The sequence below is a fragment of the Natrix helvetica genome (assembly GCF_964273705.1).
Source record: "Natrix helvetica genome assembly, chromosome: 16".
NCBI classification, from domain to species: Eukaryota; Metazoa; Chordata; class Lepidosauria; order Squamata; family Natricidae; genus Natrix; species Natrix helvetica.
This window is the reverse complement of record NC_138563.1, coordinates 4,375,935-4,403,812: the sequence shown is the minus strand read 5'-3', so window position 1 is coordinate 4,403,812 and position 27,878 is coordinate 4,375,935. Positions and strand designations below refer to the sequence as shown.

Here is a 27,878-nt window from a genome sequence, read left to right as displayed (position 1 = left end):
GAGGAATCTCTTGCCTCGGATTCTTATTTTATTTTGGGTGCTATTTGGAACCCTAACAAAGGTATGATAAAATTTTTTACAGACCGATATCTTTATTGAAGGCGGACTATAAAATACATGCTTCAATCATTGTAGAAAGACTTTAAAGACTTTTAAACCAATTCGTACACCCAGAACAAAGTGGACTCATGCCTAAGAGACCAATCAAAGACAATATGAGTATAATTTTAAACACGTTGGAGTACTATGAAGCACATCCAGGGAAGCAAATGGCGTTGATCTTCCTAAATGCGGCAGAAAGCATTTGACAATGTGAGTTGGCAATTTACGTTAGCACAGCTGAAAGATATGGATTTTGGGGAGAGATTTATTAATAGGATTAAGGCGATATACTATAAGCAAACAGGCCTGTATAAATGCACAGAGAACGCACTAATTTTTTGTTGCTGCAGCAAGAGTTTGGAAAATTCACTGATCCACAACTCAAACTCCACAATCAGGGTGGAGTAGTGGTGAAGAGGTTGAAGTAATAGAGTTATCCTCATTGGACAGCTTTACCAAGTGGACCAGAGAGGAAAACGTGACTTATTTCTACTTGGAGGGATCCTCTGAGCTTGGTGGCTTTCTTGCAGACGTATTGTTACCCAACTAGGTAATATCATCAGTGCTAGAAGAGAGCGTTGTTAGATATTAGCATATATCGGGATAAGTCTTCCCTCAGGTCCGCTCCTACAGCGGGAAACAGGTATTCCTCTGATTGGTCAATGGGCGTGCCTCATCCCTATAAAAGGGGAACCCTCCGACCACAGAGTAAGCTGGATCACTACTATCACTAATAAAGAGCTATTAAGTCACTTCGTGTCCGCAGTCTGTCTCTCGTTACCCAGATCTAACATTGGCGACGAAGGTGGGATTGAGAGTCAGATAGGACGAAGAACGCTACTCCAGAATCTCCGGATTTGATCCAGCCCAGGAATTCGGCAGCAATTCCGACAGCCATCTCAGATCACCGCAGCGCGGCAAATTCAAACTGAGAAGATGGCGATGCATGCTCCCCCCGCTCCTTTCGACCCAGAAAACGACGAATGGGAAGCTTTCATGATTCGTTTCGAGTGTTTCCTCGAAGCAAACGAATACACGGGGATCACCGATGCGAGGAAGAAAAACATCTTCCTCGGCTACTGCGGAAAGGAAGTCTTCAATACGGCCAGAGACCTCACTGCGCCTACTCCAATACAGGCAGTATCGTGGACGACGTTGCAACAAACTCTGCAAACTCATTACGCGCCAAAACCTTCCCGCCATGTCTGCCGCAAGGAATTCAACATGAGGACTCAGAAGGCGGGAGAATCAATCAATCAATATGTTGCAGCCCTACGAAAAGCAGCAGCTCACTGCGAATACAGAGATTTGGAAGAGCACATCTTAGAGCGGCTCATCTGTGGGGTAAGAGACATTTCGTTGCAAAAGAAGATGTTGGCAAACCCGAATTTAACCCTACAGGCAGCGTTAAACGAAGCAAGAGCGTCAGAATCAGCGGAGAAATCAGCGGTGACCATACAACGAGGGGCCAGCGCATACCAGCCAGCACCGAGACAAACCAGAGTTCACTATGAGGACACAAGCCCCGACTACGAGGATCCCGAGTTCGAGGACAGTCACCTAATGCAGAGCAGTCACTTGAGGCCTGGGGGGAGACCCGGATCCCGTTTGCCGCCCTGCGCAAGCTGCGGAGGGAATCACCCCAGGTCTACTTGCAGGTTCAGGAACGTTGTTTGTTCGCACTGCAACAAACTTGGGCACATCGCACGAGTGTGCCGGAGCGGAGTCCCTGCCTCACGGCAGCCACCCATGTACCGCCAACAGAAGCCCAACCCAGGGGCTTGGCGGAACCAAAAAGGGCGCCCAGAGAGAAATCCACAAGTGTTTACCCAGAGAGAAAATTTCCAAAGAGCTGAACGAGCGTATTCCCAGAGAGATTACTCACAAGAAAGTGAGCGAGCGTATCCCCAGAGAGAACACACACAAAGAGCTGAAAGAGCGTTCTATCAAGACGCTCAACGAGAGTATTTTCAGGATGTTGACGGTGAGATAGAGTTGACCCAGAGAGAGGAGTTGCGAACGTATCTCACCACAATACATCAGGTCCGCCCTAAGCGGCCAAAAAGGCTGAGAGTCACAGTCCTCTTGGAGGGCTCACCCTGCGAGCTAGAAGTTGACACAGGATCAACCCTGACGATCATTTCATGGGCATCCATGAAGCAGGCTATCCCTAGCCTCAGAAAGAGCCAACTACACGCCCCAGACGTCCTGCTACGAGACTACCAGGGGAACCAAGTCCCCATCGTGGGCCAAGGCACATTCCACATCCGTTTCAAGGACATCGAAGCCCAGCTGCCCGTGACCATCGCCAGCGCGCCATTGCAGAACCTTCTGGGGCTTGATTGGTTTGAAGCCCTGGGGTTAGAAGTCACCGGGATCAACGCCGTAAGAAACAGCAGCGCTGAACAGATTTTTAAGGAATTCGAGGATGTGTTCAGCCCCGGTCTTGGTAAGTATGTGGGTAAACCAATATCATTCAATTTAGACCCTAAAGTGGCGCCAATCCGACTTAAACCAAGACGAGTGCCTTTTGCACTCCGCCCTAAAATAGACAAAGAGATAGATAAGTTAGTGGAGCAAGGAATCCTTGAGCCGGTAGATCACGCGCGCTGGGAAACGCCCATCGTGACCCCAGTCAAGCCAGACGGATCAGTCCGTTTGTGCGCAGACTATAAATGCACAATTAATGTCGCGCTACAACAGAGCGCATATCCGGTGCCCGTAGTACAGCACCTATTGCACTCATTGGGGCCAGGAAAAGTTTTCGCTAAATTAGATATGGCACAAGCTTACCAGCAACTGCCAGTAGATAGCGCCACAGCGGAGGCCCAGACTATAGTGACGCACAGAGGAGCGTTTAAATGCAACCGGCTACAATTCGGCGTAAGTATTGCTCCAGGATTGTTCCAGAGCGTCATGGAACGACTGTTGCAAGGGATACCGGGAGTCGTCCCATATTTTGACGATATCTTGGTGTCCGCTGCAAACGAGGAGCAACTAAACAAAAGAGTCAGATCGGTTTTGGCCAGAATCAGAGAGAAGGGTCTCCGCCTGAAAAAAGAAAAATGCCAAATTAACGTGCCTAGCGTAGAATTCCTGGGTTATAGAATTGATGGTCAGGGAATTCACCCCACTGAAAAGAAAATTAAGGCGATCCAGGACGCCCCCACACCACGAAATCAAACCGAGTTGCAGGCCTTCCTCGGATTACTTAATTTCTACAGCGTTTTTCTGAGACAGAAGGCGACCGTTGCTGAGCCACTACACCGTCTACTCCAGAGGAACGCACCATGGAGATGGGGACGAGCAGAAGCTGCAGCATTCGCCGGGGTAAAGCGCCTGCTCACCACTGACTCACTACTTGTACAATACAGTCAGACCCTCCCGCTGGTATTGACCTGCGACGCATCGCCGTTCGGGGTTGGAGCAGTCCTCAGCCACAGGATGCCCGACGGGATAGAAGCACCCATTGCTTTCTACTCCAGAACTCTTTCATCGGCCGAAAGGAACTACAGCCAAATGGACAGAGAAGCATTGGCTGCCGTTGCAGGTGTGAAACGTTTCCATGAATACCTCTACGGCCGCGATTTTGAACTCATTACTGATCACAAACCGCTGTTAGGACTTTTGGCGGGGAATCGCCCCACTCCGGTCTCCCTTTCTCCACGTATGACCAGGTGGACTGTTTTCCTGGCTGCGTACTCTTACAAGTTAATTCATCGACCGGGCTCCACTCTAGGGCACGCAGATGCGCTCAGCCGTTGCCCATTACCAGACATTTTGCCAGACCCCACTCCAGAAGTACCGGTATTGCTCATTGACTGTTTGGATTCGGGACCGGTTTCTTCTTACGACGTTGCAAGGTTCTCCTCGAAGGACAATTTAATAAAACAAGTGCAAACTTGGGTATGGAGGGGGTGGCCAAAGGGAAATGTGGGCCCGGAATTCAAAATGTTTTGGTCTAAACGGGACGAACTCTCCGTGTTACAGGGATGTTTGTTGTGGGGGGATCGAGTTGTTATTCCTTTTGCGCTACGAAAAAAGGTATTGAATGCTTTACATATGGGGCATCCGGGGATCGTGAGAATGAAAGCGTTAGCGAGAAGTTATGTGTGGTGGCCCAATATGGACAAAGAAATAGAGGAGTGGGTGGCCACTTGCGATCCATGCCAGGAGTCGAGACCAGCACCCCCGGAAGCGCCCGCCACAGAATGGGAGAAACCCAAGGCACCCTGGTCACGCATTCATATTGATTTTGCAGGGCCATTCCAGGGTCAAACCTTCCTCATAGTTGTAGATGCTTATTCTAAATGGTTGGATGTAGTCCTAATGACATCAACCACGGCAGAGGCAGTTATAAAGGTTCTTAGGCGGCTTTTCGCCACCCATGGTCTACCAGATCTGTTAGTATCGGACAACGGGCCCCAATTCACGGCCATGCAGTTCGAAACATTTTTAGCAGGGTTGGGAATCAGACACGCCCTCATCGCGCCATTCCATCCAGCGTCCAATGGTCAGGCAGAAAGAATGGTGCGGTTCGCGAAAGAGGCCCTCGCCAGGATGGGCCCGGGGGATTGGCAAACACGCATTGACCATTACCTCCTCATTCAACACATTACCCCGAGCGCAACGACGGGTAGAAGCCCCGCTGAACTACTAATGGGTCGCCGCCTACGATCTCACCTGGACAGGCTCCACCCGAATTATTCTACCTCGGCTCCCCCAGACTCTACAAGTAAGGTCAGATCTTTTAGAGAAGGAGACACTGTTTATGCTCAAAATTACACAGGGGGGACATTGTGGATACCGGCAAGGGTCATTGGCATCATGGGCCATCGATCGTATTTGTTAGAGCTTGAAGATGGGCGGAATTGGAGAAGGCACATCGATCAGCTTCGAGGTCGCCTAGCACACTCCAACTTAAGGGATGAGGGCGAAAGTTTCCTGTCCACAGAAAGACAACCGCAGGGAAATTTCATCCCAGGAAACGACGACACCGGCGAGCTAAGCGGGGGACAGGACATCACGCACGCAGCGGAGCAACCCCCCGTCATCACAGCCGCTGAGCAAACCCCCGTCATCGCAGCCGAACAAGATACCAGGGAAAAGAGCATCGAAAACGCAAGACCTCCAGAAACAGAAAAAGCACCCGATCCTGCAACTACTTCAAACCAACAGGAAACCAATCCTGCAAGTACTTCAACACAACCTGAACTCCGACGTTCCTCCCGAGCAAGACAAACACCCACCTACCTAAAGGACTATGTCACCTACCGCAACGTCCCATCTAGGAGGGGAGGGGTGTTAGATATTAGCATATATCGGGATAAGTCTTCCCTCAGGTCCGCTCCTACAGCGGGAAACAGGTATTCCTCTGATTGGTCAATGGGCGTGCCTCATCCCTATAAAAGGGGAACCCTCCGACCACAGAGTAAGCTGGATCACTACTATCACTAATAAAGAGCTATTAAGTCACTTCGTGTCCGCAGTCTGTCTCTCGTTACCCAGATCTAACAAGCGTGGTTTATGGAGAGGAGGGGGAGGAGGGGATAGGAGAAGGAGAAGAAGGGATGGCAGATGAGAAGGGAGAGGAGGAGGAGGAGAAGGGATGCTGCATGAGGAGGGAGAGGAGATAGGAAGAGGAGAAGGAGAAGAAGGAGAGGAGGAAGAGGAGGAGAAGAAGAAGAATGAGGGAGGAGGCTTGCAAATATATATATATATGCAAGCCACGCCTACCTGCAAAGAGAGTTTCCAGAGGCTCATTGTGCTGGGAGTTAATTGTGTTCCAGGCTGGGGTGGAACTGCAACAGGGACAGTGCAACTCCAGTTTGAAACTCAGTTTCTTCCCTGATTGGGTGTTAAAAAACACAGAAAAAGTCACAAGAGAAAAATGACTCCCCCCCCCCTTTGGTTCTTTTTAAAATTATATGTATATGTATATGTATTTGTGTTACAACCCCTGGTATGCCCAAATATTTATCAGCACAAATACAACATATATATATATATATATATTATCAGCACAAATACAACACATATCAGCACAAACACAACACACATTTTTCTTTAACACACAATAGCATTCATCACAATAACATTGATAACTACAATAGCAATAATATTTAGCTATTTTATCCAATTTTCCGTTTTAACATTTATCCTTTTTAGGTCCCTACATTTCTAAGTGCTGTGTTTATGATCTAACCATTGATAAAATAAATCGCATGTCAAAAAAAATGTTCAGTATCCTCTTTGTCCTTAGTAGTAAGCGTTAGTCTATCCATTTCTACGCATTCTAATATTTTCTTTAATATACATCAGCGCTTAGTAAAAAGTGTATGGCTTGGGTCAATTTACTTCTACATAATAATAATAACATTTACTTGTACACAGTAGCATTCTTCCAACTTCTAATTTCTACCTCTGTTATCTAACCATTGCTAAAAAAAAATCCCATGTTAAAAATATTCTGTGCCTTTTTTATCCTTTATCTTTAATGTTAAACTATCCATTTCTGCACAATCTATTTTTTAAAAAAATTATATTTTCATCTGTAGGAGTGTCCTCATTTTTTCCAGGGTTGTGCAAATATACAATTCTCACTGCTGTACCTTTGAGAATGCTGATTGTTGTTACTCTCTTCCAGCTTAGTAAAGCCTTCTTACCTCTGTTCCTCATCCACCGACGGACACTCTCGGTGACATCAAACGACACCCACTCGGCCCGATGCCTGGGCAGTAAAACACGGCTTCCCACATAACGCTGGGTCTGGGCAGAAGACTCCCTCGTTGGCCTCACCTAGAGATGACAGATTTCAGGTATTTAAAAAAAATACATTATTTTAAGCTCTTCAGGCAGCTGTCCTAGTCAGTTTCTCAGCCTAATATCCCCAACAGGAGATTTAGCATCGACGCCCAAATCGGTGGCCGCAAGATTCCAAATCTCCTAACCTGAGAGAGCTCCACATGTTGCTCAGTGGCGTGGGATCCAGGATTCGGGACCTTGTAGATCCTCAGCTCAGCTTGGATCAGGTTGCTGAAGTTGGGGTGCGCAGCGGAGACCCCAAAGTGCAGGAATCGGAAGAAGGGGGTGGAGAAAGGGCCGGGGATGGAATCTGTGGGGTGAGAAAAAAAATCCGTCTGTGATTTTTATTCCATTATAATCATCAATTTAAGTGAAGTCTTGGCCACTTTAAGACTTGCGGACTTTAACTCCCAGAATCCCCCAGCCAGCGCAGTAATTCTGGGATTTGAAGTCCGCAAGTCTTAAAGTTGCCAAGTTTGGAGATCCCTGGAGATCCCTCTTCCTTCCTTTTCTCTCCATTTTCTCCTCCCTTTGCCAAAGGCCTATCTCCCCCCCTTTTTTTACAAGTACCCCTCCCCTTACTGTCAGCGTGTCCGGAGGTCAACATTTCCACCCGCCTGACTTCTTTGGCGTAATATTCCTCGTCTTCGCGCTGAGCCGTGCGCCGTCCCTTGCAGGTGGCCAGCCGCCTCACCGGCTCCCGCGTGCTGTCGTAGAGGAGCATCACCTCGGGGGGCAAAGGATGGGGCATCCCTTCTTCCATGGGGGGCGTCTCCAGCTGCAGCTTGCTAAGAATCTGGCCCCGGATTGCCTCAATCCTTCTGGCCCGAGCCGCCTCAAGATCCAAATTCTGGCACATGGAAAATGCGCAATCAGTCATGTGCGGGCCAAGGATCCATGACGCCATCAATAGGATGGAGAAGAAGGACATGCTTAAAGGGGGTGGGGTTTGGGGATGCCAGTTCCCCCCCGCCACTCCGGTCTTTCCAGAGCCCTTGCTAAGCCCAGGATCAATTAGATCCCCTTCGGAGATAGTATTGGATCTTCGTTGTTCTTTCCAATGTCCACCATCTGTTCCTTTCCTGATCTTTGGTGGGAACATTTTGAAGTTCTCCAAAGTTTTTTTCAGTTCACTGTTTAATGATCAGATTCCTTGATTCTTCCCAGTTGGAGTTGGGGACCTTCTGAAGTTCTCCAAAGATTTTTTTTTCAGTCCACTGTTTGATGACCCAAATCCTTGATCTTCCCGGCTGAAGTTGGGGACCTCCTAAAATTCTCAAAAGTTGTTTTCAGTCTGCTGTTTGATGATCCAAATCCTTTTGATTCTTCCCAGCTGGAGACCTTCTGAAATTCTCCAAAGTTTTTTTTTTTCAGTACACCGCCTGAAGATCTGGTTCCTTGATTCTTCCCAGTTGGAGTTGGGGACCTTCTGAAGTTCTCCAAGGTTGTTTTCAGTCCACTGTTTGATGACCTGAATCCTTGATTCTTCCTGGCAGGAGTTGAGGACCTCCTAAAGTTCTCCAAAGTTGTTTTCAGTCTGCTCTTTGATGATCCAAATCCTTGGGTTGGAGTTGAAGATCTTCTGAAGTTCTCCCCAAAAATTGTTTTCCCTGTCCACTGTCTGATGACCAGATTCCTTGATTCTTTTCAACAAGAGTTGAGGACCTTCTGAAGTTCTCCAAAGTTGTTTTTTTCCAGGGATGGCTTTGTGTTCTCTTAGAACCACCATCTGTAGAAGCTTGAGCCAAGTTGCAAGGGTTTGGAGGACCTTTTGAGGGACCTCTGTGGCCCCTGGACCCTCGCCGTGCCTGCTCTGAATCTCCTTGGACGGGTCCGCATCCACCAAGAACCTTTGCAAACATCTCCCCTTCAGCCTTCCAAGCTCACCTCCACCTCCTTCCTGCCACATGACCTTGTCACACAGAGCCACCATTGATGGCTGCTCTTTGCCGGTCTTTCAAGCAGTCCTGGATAATTTTAGACTTTGGATTCCACCCATTTGGGGGGATTTCCACTTATGTGAGAACAAACACTGTCTTGTTTCGGGCAAAAATAAATCTCAATTTTTAATTGGCGGAAGAAATGAAAATAAGCAAATACACTGAACGGAGCCAGCTAGCCTTCCTCTGGAGGCCAAGTTCCCAAAGGATTTCCAGAACCACAAACCCCATCAGCCCCAGCTGGTTCACCTGGGAATGAGAGAAGCTAGAAACCTTGGCAACCTTCATAAGTTTCCAAGCTGGACATTTCAGCCTTATACAGTCTTACGATCCTGCAGTTTCGCTCGCCTCGTTCCCACAACCAGGTCACATCTGGGTTTGCCAACTGTGTAGATCCAGGTTAGTTGTGGGCCAGGGTTTGCTGGTTTTGTGGCTGCTTTGGGCACAGACGGGCTGGTTAGTTAGGATGAACAGACTGTACGGATTCAGGAAAAGAGAAACAAAGAGTTCTGGGTAAAAAGTGACTTCTGAATGGTACCAATGGGGGTTTTTGTTTGGAGATCACCACCTTCTCAGCTTCCCAGCCTGGACATCAAACTCTGGATATTTTTTCTGCATTTCTCTTCAACTTTCTGGCTCTATTGAATGTTGGTTTGTGGGAATGTCCTGCAGATTTTAGTACCACCCTTTAGCTAATATCAAACTTCTGGATGAGTTTGGGGAATTCTGGGAGTTGAGGTCCACCCCTTTTAAAGCATGCTGGGTAGGGAATTTGGGAAGTCAAAGTCCACCCATTTTAAAACAAGGCTGAGGACTTCTCGGAGTTGAAGTATACCTACAGTATGATGGCAGGGGAATTCTGGGAGCTGAAGTCCACCCCTCTTAAAGTTACTGAGTTTGAGACAAACTGTTGAAGTCACCTTCTCACATTCCAGACGGGATTTCTGCATTCAACACAACCCTTTTCATCCATAATAGATCCCTTGGCTAGATCAGAAGCAACCAATCGTTCTCCTCGGAGGAAAAACCTGTCCGAAGGCTGCGTCTGGGGCAGGATCTGAACTCAGACCTTGGCAATGTCTTCTGACACTCATCTAGGGTGGGTCTCTTGGGTGGGGAAGGGGCAAGCCCCACCCTCAGCTATCTAACCTTGACAGGGTCCATCTTCTTGTCACACTTGATTTTATTGTTTTATTCTATAGGCTGCATATTGTTGTTATTAGTTGCGAAGTGGTGTCTGACCCACCGCGACCCCTTGGACCACGTTCCTCCAGGCCTTCCTGTCCTCTCCCATCCCCTGGAGTCCATTCAAGCTCAGGTCGATGCTTCGGTGACTCCATCCAGCCCCCTCCTTCTCTGCCGTCCCCTTCTTCTCCTTTTGCCTTCCGTCGTTCCCAGCATGAGGCTCTTCTCCAGGGAGTCCTTCTTCTTTCTCATCAGGTGGCCAAAGTCTTTGAGTCTCCTCTTCAGGATCTGGCCTTCTAAAGAGCAGCCAGGGTGGATCTCCTCTAGGACTGACCGGTTGGATGACCTTGCAGTCCAAGGGACTCAATGCAGGAGTCTTCTTCTCCAGCACCAGAGTTCAAAGGCCTCCATTCTTTGGCGCTCAGCCTTCCTTATCGTCCAACCTTCACAGCCATCCATTGCAAAAGGTCCATCTAGCTTGCTACAAATGCAGGTGGGCCCTTGGCAAATTCTGTTGCCGTCCCTCCAACTTCTCTTGTGTCTGCCAACCGATCGATCTGAAACCAGGACTAATGTGGGGCAGAAATGCCAAGCCATTAGTAGACGGTCCAGCTGAGCAAAAGACACCCGTGCCAACTGACATTTAACGTTGTTGTTTTTCCTCCCTCCCCATGACTTCCAGGAGGTATCCTGGCTCGGCCTTTTACACACTACTTGCCACATTCCTCCTTCACACACGCATGTGTGCACACACAAAGACAAAGGTCTTTTGGTTTCCTTCTTAGCTTTTTTTGAAATTGACTTTTTGGAAGGGTGTGCAAATGGGGTTTACCTCTATGTGTCCGGCAATAGCTGGTTTTTATTTTTATTATTTTTATTATTTTTATTATATTATTATTTTTATTATATTATTATTTTTATTATATTATATTATATTATATTATATTATATTATATTATATTATATTATATTATATTATATTATATTATATTATATTATATTATATTATATTATATTATATTATATTATATTATTATATTATATTATATTATATTATATTATTAATTATATTATATTATATTATATTATATTATATTATATTATATTATATTATATTATATTATATTATATTATATTATATTATATTATATTATATTATATTATATTATATTATATTATATTATATTATATTATATTATATTATATTATATTATAATATATTATATTATAATATTATATTATATTTATTATATTATTATATTATTATATTATATTATATTTTATTATATTATATTATATTTTATTTTATTATATTATTATATTATATTATATTATATTATATTATATTATATTATATTATATTATATTATATTTATTATATTATATTATATTTATTATATTATATTATATTATATTATATTATATTATATTATATTATATTATATTATATTATATTATATTATATTATATTATATTAATTATATTATATTAATTATATTATATTATATTTATTATATTTTTATTATATTATATTTATTATATTTTTATTTTATTTATTTTATCTATTATTTTATTTTATTTATTATTTAGTTTTATTTATTTATTTTATTTATTTCATTATTTCATTATTTTATTATATTTTATTATTTTATTTAGTTTTATTTATTTATTTTATTATTATTTTATTTTATCATTTTATTTTATTTATTTATTTTATTATTTTGTTATTTTATTTTATTATTTTTATTTAGTTTAGTTTAGTTTAGTTTAGTTTTGTTTAGTTTTATTATTTCATTTTATTATTTTATTTTATTTTATTTATTTATTTATCACAGGATGTCCTTGACTTTACAATAGTTTGTTTAGTGACCATTTGGTTACAATGGGACTGGGGGGAAAGTGACTGAGCACCATTTTTCACACTTATAACCTCTGCAGCATCCCCAGGGTCAGCAGGTGTTTTGCATTCAGGCGCTTGACAACTGACTCACAGTTATGACCAATGCAGTGTCCCGGGGTCATATGATCCAACTTTTGTGACCTTATGAACAAGCGAAGTCAATGGGAAAGCCGTATTCACTTAAAAATCGCATTACTAATTTAACAACTGCAGCGATTCACTTAAGGAATGTGGTGAGGGAAGTCATAAAAGGGGGCAAAACTCACTTAATGAATTTCTCACTTAATGGCATAAATTATGGGCTCAGTTATGGTCGTAAGTCTAGGACTACCTGTACCTACAACAGCACGTATCGGTTCGATGATGCAACTAAAGGATTTTCTTTTCTTCAGATTTGGAAATAGGTGCCAAATTCCAGATTGTGAAAAAAGATGGAAAAACTAATGATTTTTCCTCCTATTTTTCATTTTTATTTTTTTTCATTCTGCCATTGGGTGAAATACGGAGCTGTCCATTTTGGGGGAAGTGCGACCTCTATTGTCCAGTCTTGGGATTGCAAAGAGCCTGGAGACCAGCTAGGAATCTTCAGATGTGATGGTTGCAAATCCCATCATCCTCAGCTTGGAGGGAGGGAGGGAGGGAGGGAGGGAGGGAGGGAGGGAGGGAGGGAAGGAATTCATTTTTACAGTAATGTATCTCAATCTAATTACAATATATATCTCGGTGCAACTATTGCTGTCTATCACTTTGTTTTTGCAACAATGTCCCTATTGCAATATAGATAGATATAGATTTATCTTATTGCAACCTCTATCTCTTCCGCTTCCTCTTTTGCCACAATGTCTGTGTGTGTGTATACATGTTTGCGTGTGTATACACACACATACAAACACACACACACACACAGAAATATAGATATAAAGATATTGCAATTATTATCTATCGCATTCTCTTTCTCTTTTTTGCAAATATAAATATCTATTGAGATAGATAGATGATAGATAAAGAGGTACAGACAGAGACATTGCAATTATCTATATCTATCTATCTATCTAATCTATCATCTCCCATCTGTATCTCTCTATCTATCCATCTATCTACCTACCTACCTACCTACCTACCTACCTACCTACCTACCTACCTACCTACATCTATCATCTATCTATCTATCTATCTATCTATCTATCTATCTATCTATCTATCTATCTATCTATCCATCTATCTTTCCATCTATCCATCTATCTATCTATCATCTATCTATCTATCTATCTATCTATCTATCTATCTATCCATCTATCTTTCCATCTATCCATCTATCTATCATCTATCTATCTATCTATCTATCTATCTATCTATCTATCTATCTATCTATCTATCTACCTACCTACCTACCATCTATCTATCTATCCATCTATCATCTATCTATCTATCATCTATCTATCTATCCATCTATCATCTATCTATCTATCATCTATCTATCTATCTATCTATCTATCTATCTATCTATCTATCTATCTATCTATCCATCCATCTATCATCTATCTATCTATCTATCTATCTATCTATCTATCTATCTATCTATCTGTCTGTCTGTCTGTCTGTCTGTCTGTCTGTCTGTCTGTCTGTCTGTCTGTCTGTCTGTCTGTCTGTCTGTCTGTCTGTCCTATTTTCCTCTCTCTCTCTCTCCCTCTCTAAATATAAATACAATTGCAACACCGCGTCTCCTCCGGCAGCTCCATGCGCGGGGGCGCGCGGGGGTGGGGGCGGGCGGGGGCCGAAGCGGCCGCGCGCAGGAGGTGGGAGAGGGCGGAGCGTGCGTCCGGAGCCCCTCCCCTGCTCTGCATAGCCCCTCCCCCGTCCCCGCCCCCGCCAGCTGGAGGAAGCCGAGTAGGAAGTGGGCTGCGATGTCCTTTTGTGTCCTAGAGTCCGGGGCCAGCGCGCAGCTCCGCCAACTCATGGCCCGCCCGGTCCCCGGCGCGCGGGGCCACTGAGGCCAGCCGCCCGGACGCCGCCCAGCGCCGGGACCCCGCCGGCCGCCCCTGCCCTGCAGCCCCCGCGCCGAGCCCTTGGTCCGCTGCTCCAAGGTCAGTGCGATCCTCAGGCTGGGGAAGGGGGGGGCGGGCGGGCTGCAGGAGCGACCCCCGCGGGTGCCGGCCCGGGAACAGCGGCTGGGGGGGGCGCAGGTCCAGGAGGGGCCATGGGGGTCTCAAGGGCCGAGGGGGGGACACGTGGGGGCGTCTCTGCCTCTCTGCCTGCCGAGGAATAGAAGGGGAGCCAGCCCAGCGCCTTGCCGGCTTCCCTCTTTCTCTCCCACCCCCGCTTCTCTCTCCAGCAAGCCGGGACTCGGGCAGGGGGGTGAGGGAGGGTCGCCTCCGTGTCTCGCCCCCCCCTCTCCTTCACCAGCCCCCCAGTTGGGATGTCACGGCCGGCAGATCTTGGCCAAATGTGGGGATTTGCCGGTAGGGAGGCGGAGGGGTGGGCGCCCCCTGGCGCAAGAAAAGAGAGGGAGAGAGAGAGAGATTGAGAGAAAGAGGGAGAGACTGAAAGAGAGAGAGAGAGAAAAAGAGGGAGAGATTGAAAGAGAGATTGAGAGAAAGAGAGAGAGATTGAGAGAGAGAGAGAGATTGAGAAAGAGGGAGAGATTGAGAGAGAGAGAGATTGTGGGGAAAGAGAGAGAGAGCAAGAAAGAGCTTGAGAGACAGAAGGATAGATTGAAAAAGAGAGATAGATTGAGAGAAAGAAGGAGAAACAGAGAGAGAGAAAGAGAGAGAGATTTGGGGAAAAGAGAGAGAGAGCAAGAAAGAGCTTGAGAGAGAGAAGGAGAGATTGAAAAAGAGAGAGAGATTGAGAGAGATAAAGTGAGAAAGAAAGATTGAAAGAGAGTGAGAGAAAGAAAGAGAGATTGAGAGAAAGAGAGAGAGACTGAAAGAGAGAGAGAGAGAGAGAACATTCCTGGACATGCCTGAGGATGGACTGTCACTTGCAACTTTGCAGTTTCCGGGGGGGGGGGCAGGCAAGAGGAGGGGGGGGCATTGGGTGCAAGGGAAATACCCCTCTCCCCTCCCTCCCACCCACCCCCAGCATGCCTGGATACCTGGATTCCCTCACCTGGACAGAGTCCACCGCTGGCTGGTTTTGACAGCTGGATGTGTGACCCCTTAGCCCCCCCCCCTCCCTCCCCCAAACTGAGCCTGGCATCCAGTTGGCGCCAGGACACGTGTGAATGCAGACCCGGTGCAGAGAGAGGCGCCTTTTAAATTCAATTCAATTTCATTTCGACATGCTGCTGCCCCCTCCCCTCACAGTGCTAAGAGGCACTGTGCCTTGGGGTGTGTGTTTGTGTGTGAGAGAGAGGGGGGGGAGGGGGAGGAACCCGCAGGAATCAACTCCCAGGGAGGTCAGAGGTCGCCAAGGGTGACTTTAAAGGAGAAATTATGCCTGCAAAAAAGGATCAGGCGGCTTGTAGGTGCAGGGAGACTCTGCGTAGCCACGGAGAAACTCCTTGTGTGTGTGTGTGTGTGTGTGTGGTGTGTGTGTGTGCAACTTAGGCCTCGCCGCTTTCCTGAGTCATGGATTGGAGACTTCATGTAGAAGGGTGGGTGGGTTATATAATGCCACTTTCCCTCTTAAACGGCAAAGTTGTACCAAGACTTTTGCCAAGATTTCGGAGCCCCTTAAGAATTGGGGGAAAAGTTGACCAAGTGCACCCAATTTCACACACACACACACAAAACACACAACCCCTCTTGCGTCAGTTCTACTTTGGCCCTCCGTTGCGCAGGGGAGAAGAGATTGAAACGGGGCAAAGGTCCCTCCCAGCTGCATAAGTGCAAAACGTGCGAAAAAGGAGATAAAAATGAAAACCGCTCGTTGAAATCGGTTCCATAGGTTGTGTGAACTGGTCCGGAGTTCCGTAACCCATCCTCCGTGCCGTAGAGTCGGCTCTTTCCGCACGAACAAAATGGCTGGTAGCATTTCAAGTTGGCTGACATGTCTGGAAAGGGCCAGCTGGGGCCAAACTGGAATTAACGCTTTTGCAACTGATCATGGTTTATTGAGACCATGGTTTGGGGAGGTAGCACTTCATAACTACTGAAGGCAGGAAAGGAAGAGAAGGAAGGAAGGAAGAGAAGGGAGGGAGGGGGAGGGAGGAAGGAAGGAAGAAGGAGGGAGGGGAAGGAAAGAAGGAAGAGAAGGGAAGGAAGAAAGAAAGAAAGGAGGAAGGAAGGAAGGAAAGAAAGAAGGAAGGAGGGGGAGGGAGGGAAGAAAGAAAGAAAGGAGGAGAAGGAAGGAAGAGGGAGAGGAAGGAAGGAAGGAAGGAAGAGGGAGGGGGAGGGAAGGATGAAAGAAAGAAGGAGGAGGAGGGAAAGGAAGAAAGGAAGAGGGAGGGAAAAGAAGGAGGAAGAAAGGAAGGAAAGAAAGAAGAAAGAAAGAAAGAAAGAAAGAAAGAAAGAAAGAAAGAAAGGCAGATTTTAACCAGAGTCTGGATAGATCGAATCCCTACATTTTCAGGAGGGGAGGGGGTTGCATCCTTGGAAGTCGGAAGGAATGATAGAAGGGAGGGGGCTCCCAAGGTGACCCAGCCTGCTTCCATTCCTGCCTCCCCCCCCCTCCACGCCGTGCCTGATAGGATCTCCCTGGAATGACCTTGAAACCGTTTCATTCCCCTGGCTGGGTGCCGGGATCTACAGATCAGCTCCAATAGCGGAACGAGGGGCACAGAAGTCAGTTGAAAGGATTGGTGGGGGGGGCTCATTTCAGCTCCCTTTCCCCCCCAAAACAACCTGCAGATTCTTTACTTCAGTGACCCCCCCCTTCCTCCTTCTCCCCCCCCCCCAAACTGCAGAGGCCGTGTTGCGTCTGGAAACCTGGGAAATTAAAGTCACGGCTAATTTTTGAAGGACGGCGTCTCGGGGGCTTAATTATTAGAAGTGTTTTTTCGGTGGGGGGGCTGTTGTTGCAAGGTTGCTGTGCCCATTGTTCTGGTTTTGCGGGAGTTTAACTCTCCCCCCTGCCCAAAAAAATTATCCTTTGAATTTGAACCTCAAAATATGCCCCCTCCCCCCAATTCAATGAAATATGCAATTTGGGGAATTAAGATATACACATTCTGATCTGCAACTTATAATTGCATTCGTTCAATGACTGTTTGAGGTTGCAAAGGGCGCTGGGAAAGGGGGACTTGTGACCGTTTCTCACCCTTACGACCGTTGCAGCATTCCCCCTCCCCATGGTGCCATTGATCAAAATTTGGACGCTTGGCAACTAATATTTATGATGTCGCCGTGACCCGGACATCTCCTCTTCCTCCTCCTCCTCCTCTTTCTCCTTATTCTTCTCCTCCTTCTCCTCCCTGCAAACCCCACTCCCTTCTAGCACTGATGAGGTTACCTACTTGGGTCATGAAACGTCTGCAAGAAAACCACCAAGCTGAGAGAGCATTAAGGACCCCAGTGACCTCCTCCTCCTCCTCAAACCCTCCTCCTTTCTAGCACTGATGATATTACCTAGTTGGGTCATGAAACGTCTGCACGAAAACCACGCAACTCAGAGAGCACCAAGGACCCCACATTCCTCCTCCTCTTCCTCCTCCTCCTCCAACTTCCCTCCCTTCTGATGATGTTCTCTATTTGGGTCATGAAACGTCTACTAGAAAACCAAACTGCCCAAGGACCTCACAATCCTCCTCCTCTCCTTCTCTTCCTCTTCCACCTCCTCCTCCTCCTCCTCTTCCTCCTCCAACATCAAGGACCCCTCATCTCAACCTTGAGCCACGAATATTCTCCTTGACCAACTAAACAGGTTGTGTGAATTACCCCCTTAACTTCACCCTTTTTTTACCCACCTGGAATATTGAAGCTATGGTGGAACAAGGAGTGATCTTTTTTAAACTATCAAATGATAGCATTCGGTATGGATAATAAAAAAGGGGCGCAAAGAAAGGTTATTTATGTTTAAACGATAAAGGAATTATGAAAAGAGACCAGTGGAAGTTGGAAGTTTAGAAATCCGCATACTATTTTTATTATTATTGTCTACCACGCATGCAGTGGCCGCATTCTCTGTTGCTGCAATGTCCACGAGAAAAAAATTGGTTGCAGAATTCCAGCTGTCCTCTTGTACCAATTATTTGGACATCTCTCTTAACAATTCCTGGACCGTTGTATTTACTCCCATACTTATCGGCTTTTCACCCACGTAAACCAGAGAGTGATCTGAACAGTTTGAGAGCATGTGTTTTTATTATCCACTTTTAATGCTAGTGCTTTTTAAATAGATTTTAAGGTCCGCTTTTTTAAATATATTGGAAAAAGTAATGTCTATTGCTAGTCTTTGACCATAATAAAGATTTTTTTAATTATTATTATTATTATTTCTTCATTCAATATGAAACTCAGCCAACTGAACATTCAAAAACGCATCACAAATACCAGTGACTGGTGCTAATGATTGATACGGTTTGCTGCCAGCGTCCTAGGGATCAACCAAGGACCTTCTTCAAATATAAGATGTCCCGAGTAGCGCAGTTTTTTGCAGTTCCGCTGGTGTTATTGCAGGAAGCTGCAATTTGTGGATGTATCTTGTACAATTCTTGGACATGGTGCCAAGTGCCCCGATGACAATGGGTATCACTCTTACATGCTTCATCGATAGCCGTGTAGTTTCGATGGCCAGGTCGCGATATTTCGTGATTTTTTCTAGTTCTTTCTCTTCGATTCTGGCATGTCAAGGAACAGCGATATCAATAAACTGTACACTTCACTCCTCTACAACCGTGATCTCTGGCGTGTTGTGCTCCAAATTATTATTATTATTATTATTATTATTATTATTATTATTATTATTATTATTATTATTATTATTATTATTATTATTATTATTATTATTATGTTAATCTTTGGTGAGATTCACAGGCTTTGGGGCTGGTTGGTAGCCCAACAGCTCGAGTCCTAACCAAGGACCTAGGAACTGTTAAGGTAACGTCGGAGTATATAAGTTTTTTGTAGAATCAAAATGTTCGTTTGATAAATTCAGGATTTCCAAATAGCGAGGTAGCCCTTTAGGTATTTCTCCAAGGACTCCAATTACAATTGGGACAACGCAAGATTTCTTTTCCCACAGTCACTCAACCTCAATTTGCAAGTCCTGGTATTTTGTGATTTTTTTTCTTGCTGTTTATCTTCAATTCGCGCATCTCCAGGTATTTTCAATGTCAATGAACCAAACTTTTTTCTTTTCAACTATTCTTACGTCAGGTGTGTTATAGGCCAAGTGCCTGTCAGTCTGGATTCCGAAGTCCCCCAAGATCTTGACTTTCTCATTCTCTAAAACATTCTCAACCTGATGGTCCCGGTGGTTTTTGCTGTACTCAAATCCAAACTTTTGGCACAATTTCCAGGGAATGATCTTAGAAACGCGGTCATGGCGTTGTAGGTAGTCAGTTGGTGAAATTTTATTATTATTATTTGTTGTTGTTAATGTTGTTTAAAGATGACTTAACCCAGTCAATACACTATCCACAAAATATGTGTGTTTACACCGGAAGAAAATAAAGAATTGATTACAAAAAAAGGCACCCCTTCACCCATTCTGACCGTACTTGATTTTATCTCTGCCTCTTTCCTGCAGAATTCTCTCCAGCCATGTCCTCCCGGGAACGCCGCACGGAATTCTTCATCAAAACTGAGCCGGCTTCACCCGACAGCCTCGTCCAGCACAGTCCCAGCGGGTCTTCCGACACCAGCACCAGTGGGGCCCCCGCCGAACTCGAGACCGCCAGCACCTTACCAGCCGGGACAGGAGCTTCCCGCCGACGCCATGACGACGACCCTGACGAAGCTCCCGGCCGGGGGAAATACATGCTGAACACGATGCCCAAACGGCTGTGCTTGGTCTGCGGGGACATCGCCTCGGGGTACCACTATGGGGTGGCCTCCTGCGAAGCCTGCAAAGCCTTTTTCAAGCGGACGATCCAAGGTCAGCTCTTCCCTTTTCTGGCTCTATGGTCCGTCCTTCTTGAACCCGATAGAAATTCTTAACCCAAAATCATTCTGAAAAGGGAAGATTATCGATCGATTAGAAGAGAGCCGGAAACGGACTTTGGAGGTCTTCTAGTCTAGTCTAAGAGGTTTAGAAGTGGGGGATCTCGCCTCACAATCAAAAGACTGTGAGTTCGATCCTAGGTAGCGGCAGATATTTCCCTCTCGGAGCACAATGAGAGTATATCTGCTGAACAAAACTCCGTACTGGTGACAGGGATGGCATCTGGCCAGTAAAACACTCAGCTCCATTCAGTTTCCCAAGACTCCACCCGGCAAGGGATTATGGGGTCATTAAAAGGAGACGAATCAATCAGAATAGAGCTGGAAGGGACCTCGGAGGTCTTCTAGTCCAACCCCCTGTTCAAGAAGAAGAGACCCTATCCCATTTCAGACGTGGCTGTCCGGTATATTTAAATCCACACTCTTGGCTAACTTTACACCTGCCTGCCCAGTTATGACAAATAATTGGGAAATCTTTCAAAAATTCCCCAATGCAAAATTCGGTTGCATCACGAAGCTGGGAGGGGAAATTCCAGGAGTTAAAAGTGATTTATTAAAAAGAAAAACTTCCTTTAAAACCAGATCTTTTTGGGGTGTTGTTCCATAGTGCTAGAGGGCGGGATATAAATTAGGAACAATAAAAACTCCCCAAATTGGACTAGAAACTTTATTTGCCCTGTACTGGGAGAGGTAAGATGCCCACAGGCAAGCTATCCAGCTGTCAACCTATTCAGTACATGAAATTTCTGTTGCTTTTGAGCCTGTAGGACAGATTGAGTAAGCTATATGTAGTCCTCGATTTGCGGCCCACAATTGAGCCCCAAATTTCTGCTGCTAAGTGAGTCATTTAAGTGGGTTTTGCCCCATTTTGCGACCATAATTGTTAAGTGATTCACTGCAACTAGGTTAGCCACACGTTTGTTAAGTGAATCCAGCTTCCCCATTGCTTGTCAGAAGGTCGCAAAAGGGGGAATCACATGACCCTGGGGACACTGTGACCATCATAAATAAGAGTCAGTTGCCAAGCGCCTGAATTTTGACCACTGGGGATGCTGCAACATCGACACACAGAGGTAAACCACATTTACACACCCTTCAAAAGAGTCATTTAAAAAAAAAGTCGGCTTGGGAGGGGTGCAACTTACAGGGGAATGTGATTTATGACACAGACTGAGGGGAGGGAAGGAACAGAAGAAAATCAAACAAATCACAGGCTTAACTGCGAACAAATCTTGCCTAATGGAGCTCCTAATAAATCACTGGTTTTTGGTATTAAAACCTTGGCTCGATAATTATGAATCGATTAGGGCCTCTTTAGGAAATTTGACACCTGCCTTTGCTCTGTCCTGCAGGAAGCATTGAGTACAGCTGTCCGGCCACCAACGAGTGTGAAATCACGAAACGTCGGAGGAAAGCGTGCCAGGCGTGCCGTTTCACCAAGTGCCTGCGCGTGGGCATGCTGAAGGAAGGTAATTTGGGGGTAGGGGGGGAAGGGGCTTAAATCTCAACGAAGGGTCGACCAATGGATCATTTATCAGCTTCCTTAGGAAGGTTGGCCTGGAGTGAAGAATGCTGGGAATCGTAGTTCCACTTAGTTCGTACCGCCCGCTGCCCAGATGCATTCTGGGAGGAAGCTCTGGAAAGCTTGAGCAGGGGGTTGGACTAGAAGACCTTCAGGGTCCCTTCCCACTCTGTCATTCTGTACGCTTCGTCCTCATTTACCAAGCACAATTGGGAAAACCGCTAATCTGGTCCTTAAGCAAAGCTGCTGCTAAATCAAACTGCAATTGTGCGGACAAATCTTATTTTGACTGTTTACAGACCGACGAAGGGCGTGAATGTGAGGGCGGGTCGCAAAGTTACTTTTCCATATTTGGAACAGTCACTAAACGAGGCAGTCGCTAAGTGAGGGCTGCATCGTTAAACGGGATCGGTTTTTAACCCCCCTCACTTGTGTGGATTAAACTGTTTTTAGACAAAGTTCTAACTTTTGGCCTATTGAAACCCAAGCCACGATGTTGAATGATACACTAGAATCTGAATTAAGACCAAAAGAGAAGTACTGTAAACGATGTTAGATTAGATTAATAGAATTGGAAGGGAGCTTGGAGGTCATCTAGTCCAACCCCCCGCCCAAGCAGGAGACCCTACACCATTTCTGAGAGAGGGCAGTCCAGTCTCTTCTTGAAAGTCTCCAGGGATGAAGCTCCCACAACTTCCAAAGGCAACTTCTGTTCCATGATTGTTCTCCCTGTCAGGAAATTCTTCCTTATTTCTAGGTTGAATCTCTCCTTGATTAGTTTCCATCCATTGTTCCTTGCCTGGCCTTCAGGTGCCTTGGAAAACAGCTTGACCCCCTAACTCGTCTCTGGGGAAGCCCCTCAAATATTGGAAGATGCTCTCCTGTCTCCCCTGGTCCTTCCCTTCCCTAGACTAGCCAGGCCCAGTTCCTGCAGCCGTACATGTTTTCTTCCAAGCAATCATTTTTCTTCCTTTCTTCCCCCACCCCCTGCCAATTTCCAGGGGTACGCCTTGATCGGGTTCGTGGGGGTCGCCAGAAATACAAACGCCGGCCAGAGGTGGAGGGGGCTCCCTACCCCAGCACTTTTGTGTCTCCGCAGATCGCCACAGCTACCACCAAGAAGTCAGGTGAGTTCCCCGGATGGCTGAATCACCCCCATAATTTGGAGAAAGCTCAGGGTTGAGATTCTACCTCTTGAGCCGCTGCAAGGACAGTTGTATTGGCCTCCTCTGGATATAACAAGTACTGGCTGGGTTCTGAATTTGTCTGTTCCCCTGTCCAGCTGCAGACCAACAAACCATTGTTTGTTTACACAGACTTGGCTGAAGTACCTGCTAAGCCGTCCCAGGGTCTGCGGCGATCTAGGGTGATCCTGGACAAGGTTTTTTTTTTGACCCTTGAATAGCCCCTTGCTTTATTTTTTTTCTTTGAAAAGGAAGAAGGAAGGAAGGAAAGAGAGAGAGAGAAAGAAAAAGAAAGGAAGGGAGGGAGGGAGGGAAGAGGGAAAGAAGGAAGAGAAAGAAAGTAAGAAAGAAAAAAGGAAAGGAAAGGAAAGGAAGGGGAAAGAAGAAAGAAAGGAAAAAAGTAGATAGGAGAAAAGGAAAGAAGGGAGGGAGGAAGAAAGGGAGGGAGGGAAAGAAGGACGAGAAAGAAAGAAAGGGAAAGGAAAGGAAGGAAGGGGAAAGAAGAAAGAAAGAAGGAAAAAAGGAAGATAGGAGAAAAGGGAGGGAGGGAGGGAGAAAGGAAGAAAGGGAGGGAGGGAAAGAAGGATGAGAAAGAAAGAAAGGGAAAGGAAAGGAAGGAAGGAAGGAAGGAAGGAAGGAAGGGGAAAGAAAGAAAGGCGAAAGAAGAAAAGAAGGGAGGGAGAAAGAAAGAAAGAAAAAATGGAAGGAAGGAGAAAAGAAGGAAGGGAGGAAGAAAGAAAGAAAGAAAAGAATCAAAGTGCATAAAGAAATCACGAAATAACTTCCTTTTCTTTTACATCAACATTACTTTTATTTTTCTCTATTTTTCTCATCAAACCCACCTATCATAATTTCATTTTTTCTCCTCCCTCCCTCTCTCTCTTTCTCTCTCTCTCTCTCACACACACACACGAGAGGACTTGGCCCATCCTTCTCTCTTCCTTGACTTTTTCCCTTTCTCCTCCCTTTCTCTATTCGTTTCCGTTCGTTTTTCTTTCTCTCTTTCTACTGGGAGAAATCCAATCCCTTTCTCTTCTCTCTTCCTTCCGATGACCAGCTCCGATGAATACGATGGTGTCCCACTTATTGGTCGCCGAGCCGGAAAAACTCTATGCCATGCCCGACCCGGCGCTTCCCGAGGGGCCCGCGAAAGCCGCAAGCACATTGTGTGATCTGGCCGATCGGGAAATTGTGGTTATCATTGGCTGGGCCAAAAATATACCAGGTAACTGCAGCGATTCATTGAACAAGCGTGGCAAGAAACGTCGTCAATGGGGCCCAACTCACTGAGCAACTGTCTTGCTTAGGAACAGAAATGCTGGGCTCAGTTGTGGTCGTACGTCGAGGACTGCCTAATCTTTGCCCCTGAATTTAAACCGCCATTCCTGGTTTGCTTCTCCCGGCTCAGGGTTCCCAGCGTTATCTCTGGCCGATCAGATGTCCGTCCTTCAAAGCGTCTGGCTGGAAGTTTTACTCCTTGGCGTCGCCTGGCGCTCGCTGCCTTGTGAAGATGAGATTGTCTTTGCGGAAGATTTTGCGCTCGACGAAGAGGCTGCCCGGACGGCGGGGCTGCTGGAGCTGAGCAGTGTTGTCCTCCAGCTGGTGCGGAAATACCGGGCGCTGCGCTTGGAGCGCGAGGAATACGTGCTGCTGAAGGCGTTGGCCCTGGCCAACTCAGGTGAGCGCAGGGAAGAGGCTGCGGTAACTTGTCTAGCTAGAAACCAGGAGACTGTGAGTTCTAGTTCCACTTTAGGCATGAAAGCCCGCTGGGTTAACTGGGACTAATCACCAGGAGACAATGAATTCTAGTTTCACTTTAGGCATGAAAGGCCACTGGGTTAACTTGGGCCAACCACCAGGAGACAGTGAGATGTAGTTCCACTTTAGGCATGAAAGCTCGCTGGGTTAACTGGGACTAATCACCAGGAGACTGTGAGTTCTAGTTTCACTTTAGGCTTGAAATGCCACTGGGTTGACTGGGACTAATCACCAGGAGATGGTGAATTCTAGTTTCACTTTAGGCATGAAAGCCCGCTGGGTTAACTGGGACTAATCACCAGGAGACTGTGAGTTCTAGTTTCACTTTAGGCTTGAAATGCCACTGGGTTAACTGGGACTAATCACCAGGAGACAATGAGTTCTAGTTCCACTTTAGGCATGAAAGCCCGCTGGGTTAACTGGGACTAATCACCAGGAGACGGTGAGTTCTAGTTCCCGTCAATCCCTGTAATTCCATCGCCTTCCCTTCTGCCTCCAGACTCCGTTCATATCGAGGACATGGCGGCGGTGCAACGCCTCCGGGACGTCCTTCATGAGGCGTTGCTGGAGTACGAAGCCTCGCGGCGCCCCGAGGAACCTCGCCGAGCCGGCCGCCTTTTGCTAACCCTCCCGCTGCTGCGTCAAACCGCCACCCGGGTGCTGCACCACTTCTACAGCCTGAAACTGGAGGGCAAAATCCCCATGCATAAGCTCTTCCTGGAGATGTTGGAAGCCATGATGGACTGACGGGCAGGACAGGCTGAGAATTGGGGTCAGGATTCAGGGGGGGTGGGGGAGCCCAGGCATCCAGGACGGAGTAGGTAGTGGGCTGAGAAGCGCGCGACGGAGACCAGCAGCCGCAGAGGTCCGGATGCGGGTTCTTCCACCCTCTGAATCCCTGCCATGGCTATCGCGCTACTAATATGCATTTTTCACCGTATGCAAACCTCGCGGTCGCTCCCCCCTCCATGCTTCACACACCGCGGAGAACGACATCACTGCAATGCAGGCGCCACGGCAATCTTCCCCAGATTTGATTTGACACCCGGGGCCGGTTGTTGGAGACAGGGACAAAACGTTTTGGAAGCCATACTTTAATTTTAATTTATTGATCGGGAAGTGGGGGAGGTGGGCAGGGAAGGAGATTAGAGCAAGGCAGCAGGAGGGCGGGTGTGTGTGTGTGGATTTCAGTTCCCAGAATTCCCCAGTCAGCCTGCTTTAAGGGGTGGGGGGGATTTAGACTCCCAGAATCCCTCAGGCAAGATGCTTGAAGAGGGGTGGACTTCAACTCCCAGAATTCCCTTGCAAGCACACTTTCAGCTGGGTGGACTTCAACCCCCAGAATTCATGCAGGCTGAGGAATTCTGGGAGTTGTAGTCCAGCCTTCTAGCTGCCGAGGTTGAGAAAGAGATTAGATCCTGTAGCACTGGCAATTTTGGGCTCTTTTAGCTTACAGGATGGGGGGGGGGAATTGGAACTGTCCCACTCCAGATGTGACTCCTTTGGGTGGGGAATTCTGGGAGTCGAAGTCCAAGCTGAACATCCATTTTGGGGAGGGGGACCTTTCCTGCTGCCTAGGTTTTCTTCCCAGTGTTCATATGCTTGGGCTATGCGCCCCGATCCAAAGCACCTTAAAACAATATGGGGAGTTATGGCTCTAGGACTCGGAGGGGAAGGGGAAGAAGGGAGGGCACGGGAACCCCCCCCCCATCATTTTGCCTTTGCGTGTGCCGCCTTCACGCAACCTCAGGGGAGGGATACTTTCTCTGCCCCATTCCTGCCATCAGCCCCCTTCTCTCCTTCCCTGAATTATCCCTTTGAAGCAATAACTTTGAATTTTAAATAAAAGGGGGTGCGGAGAGTTGGAGGGTCTCTGAGGGAGGGGGAACCTGCCTTGTTCGCACGCAACCTGCCTTCAAACCCAGGAAAGTGGTGGGCTGCGGTGAAGGAGAAAGACCTCTCCCTCCGAGACAGAATAATAATAATAATAAAAGGCCGGTCCTTTCGTTCTGCATCCTTCACCGAATTTCCACATAGCAATAGTTCAAAAAGGCAAAAAAATTTTGCTTTTCTTTTCAGGTGTGAAGCCCTGTCTCTCTTCGTCCCAACAGATGTTTGCCCCCCCCTTCCCCCACCTCCAGCCCAACCCCGACCTCTGTCCAAAGCAATAAAAGAAAACCCCCCACCTTATTCCCCCTCTCAATTCCCGCTGAAATTCGGAAGGGAGACACCCCCCCACCCCCGGTGTGGCTCAAACGGGACAGCCGTGTACATAGCAATATATTTTATTGTATATTTGTTGCAGGAAAAAAAATAAATTTTAAAAAAGGAAGAAGATCTCGGCACACCTGTCCCTTCCCCAATGAGGCAGGTGTGATTCTCTCCTTGGGGAAGGGAGGGGGGAAGGAAGACTGGGGGGGGAGATAAAAGATGCTGGATTTTTTTTTAAATTAAATTATGTGTGTGTACATATTATAAATAATCTGATTTGTGTATAGGCAGTTATACATTCATAGAGAGCTCTATTACTGGAAGAATTAAAAGGCCAATGCAGCCTCTGGAAAAAACTAAGTCTCTGCCTTTTGATTGACGGCAGCTTTTTCCCCGATGAATTCAAACTCGCTGCCAGCCAGGGAAGCGAGCGATCCATCTATATGATTTTATGTCTCATTTATTCATGAGCTCCGCTGATATTTGAGGGGTTAGGGGGGCTGCCCCGGAGAGGAGTGGGGGGGGGGGGGGAGGTATTTTTGAAAGCACCCAAAGGCCAGAGAAGGAAGAATGGATGGAAACTGACTAAGGAGAGATTCAACCTGGAAATAAGGAGGAATTTCCTGACAGGGAGAGAAATCGACCCATGGAACAGAAGTTGCCTTCGGAAGTTGTGGGAGCTTCATCCCTGGAGGCTTTCAAGAAGAGATTGGACTGCCATTTGTCAGAAATGGCGTACAGTCTCCTGCTTGGATGGGGGTTGGACTAGATGACCTTCAAGGTCCCTTCCAACTCTGTTAATCTGGTATGGCTATCCGTCTCAAGGTTGTGACTACGTGGCAGGGAAAGGCAATTAGAAAATTAGAAATTTTCATTAAAAATATAATGAAAAAGCTGAATTTTAGAAGCCTCAAACAGGAAACCCTGTGTGATTCCCGACCACGCTTGGATGCCTTAATACATTCCCTACCCCGCTTTTTCAAATGTTCTTTTTTTTAAAAAAAGATTGAAAAGAAAGGAAGATTGACATTCCAGTAAACTTTTTTTTTTGCAAAGCAGATCTACTTGGGACCAGCATTTGGGAGCAAAGGAGTGATGGGTATTTGCCCAGGAGAAAAGCAAAGAAAAACTTTGAACAAAAGAAATAGGAATATCGCTTCCAGATATATGAGGGTTTTAGAAGCAGTGGAATGGGAGGAGGGGAAGAGAAAGAATTTTGCAAAAAAATGG

The 27,878-nt window shown here is 46.3% G+C and overlaps 2 protein-coding genes across 2 annotated transcripts in view; one reads left to right on the top strand and one right to left on the bottom strand.

The window, feature by feature from the left end:
• Positions 1-7,837, bottom strand: part of LOC309399789 (transforming growth factor beta-2 proprotein-like) — a gene marked incomplete at both ends in the record, with an annotated part of 8,590 nt that extends 753 nt beyond the window's left edge. The window contains 4 exons of the mRNA XM_081967901.1: positions 5,839-5,949; positions 6,768-6,900; positions 7,053-7,216; positions 7,489-7,837. Of these exons, the coding sequence (XP_081824027.1) occupies positions 5,839-5,949; positions 6,768-6,900; positions 7,053-7,216; positions 7,489-7,837 (757 nt within the window). The remainder of the gene's footprint in view (positions 1-5,838; positions 5,950-6,767; positions 6,901-7,052; positions 7,217-7,488) is intronic.
• A 5,972-nt stretch (positions 7,838-13,809) lies between these two features.
• On the top strand, positions 13,810-27,851 carry ESRRA (estrogen related receptor alpha). The gene is made up of 7 exons (XM_081968001.1): positions 13,810-14,015; positions 19,561-19,908; positions 21,326-21,442; positions 22,497-22,622; positions 23,737-23,904; positions 24,088-24,357; positions 24,937-27,851. The coding sequence occupies exons 2-7, from the start codon at positions 19,575-19,577 to the stop codon at positions 25,182-25,184; spliced, it is 1,263 nt and encodes a 420-aa protein (XP_081824127.1). The 5' UTR covers positions 13,810-14,015; positions 19,561-19,574; the 3' UTR covers positions 25,185-27,851.
• The last annotated feature ends 27 nt before the right edge of the window (positions 27,852-27,878 follow it).

Coding starts and splice junctions, on each gene's coding strand:
- ESRRA (XM_081968001.1), top strand. CDS start 19,575: ATGTCCTCCCGGGAACGCCGCACGGAATTCTTCATCAAAACTGAGCCG. Junction 19,909..21,325: donor TTTCAAGCGGACGATCCAAG/GTCAGCTCTTCC, acceptor TCTGTCCTGCAG/GAAGCATTGAGTACAGCTGT. Junction 23,905..24,087: donor CTGGGCCAAAAATATACCAG/GTAACTGCAGCG, acceptor CTCCCGGCTCAG/GGTTCCCAGCGTTATCTCTG.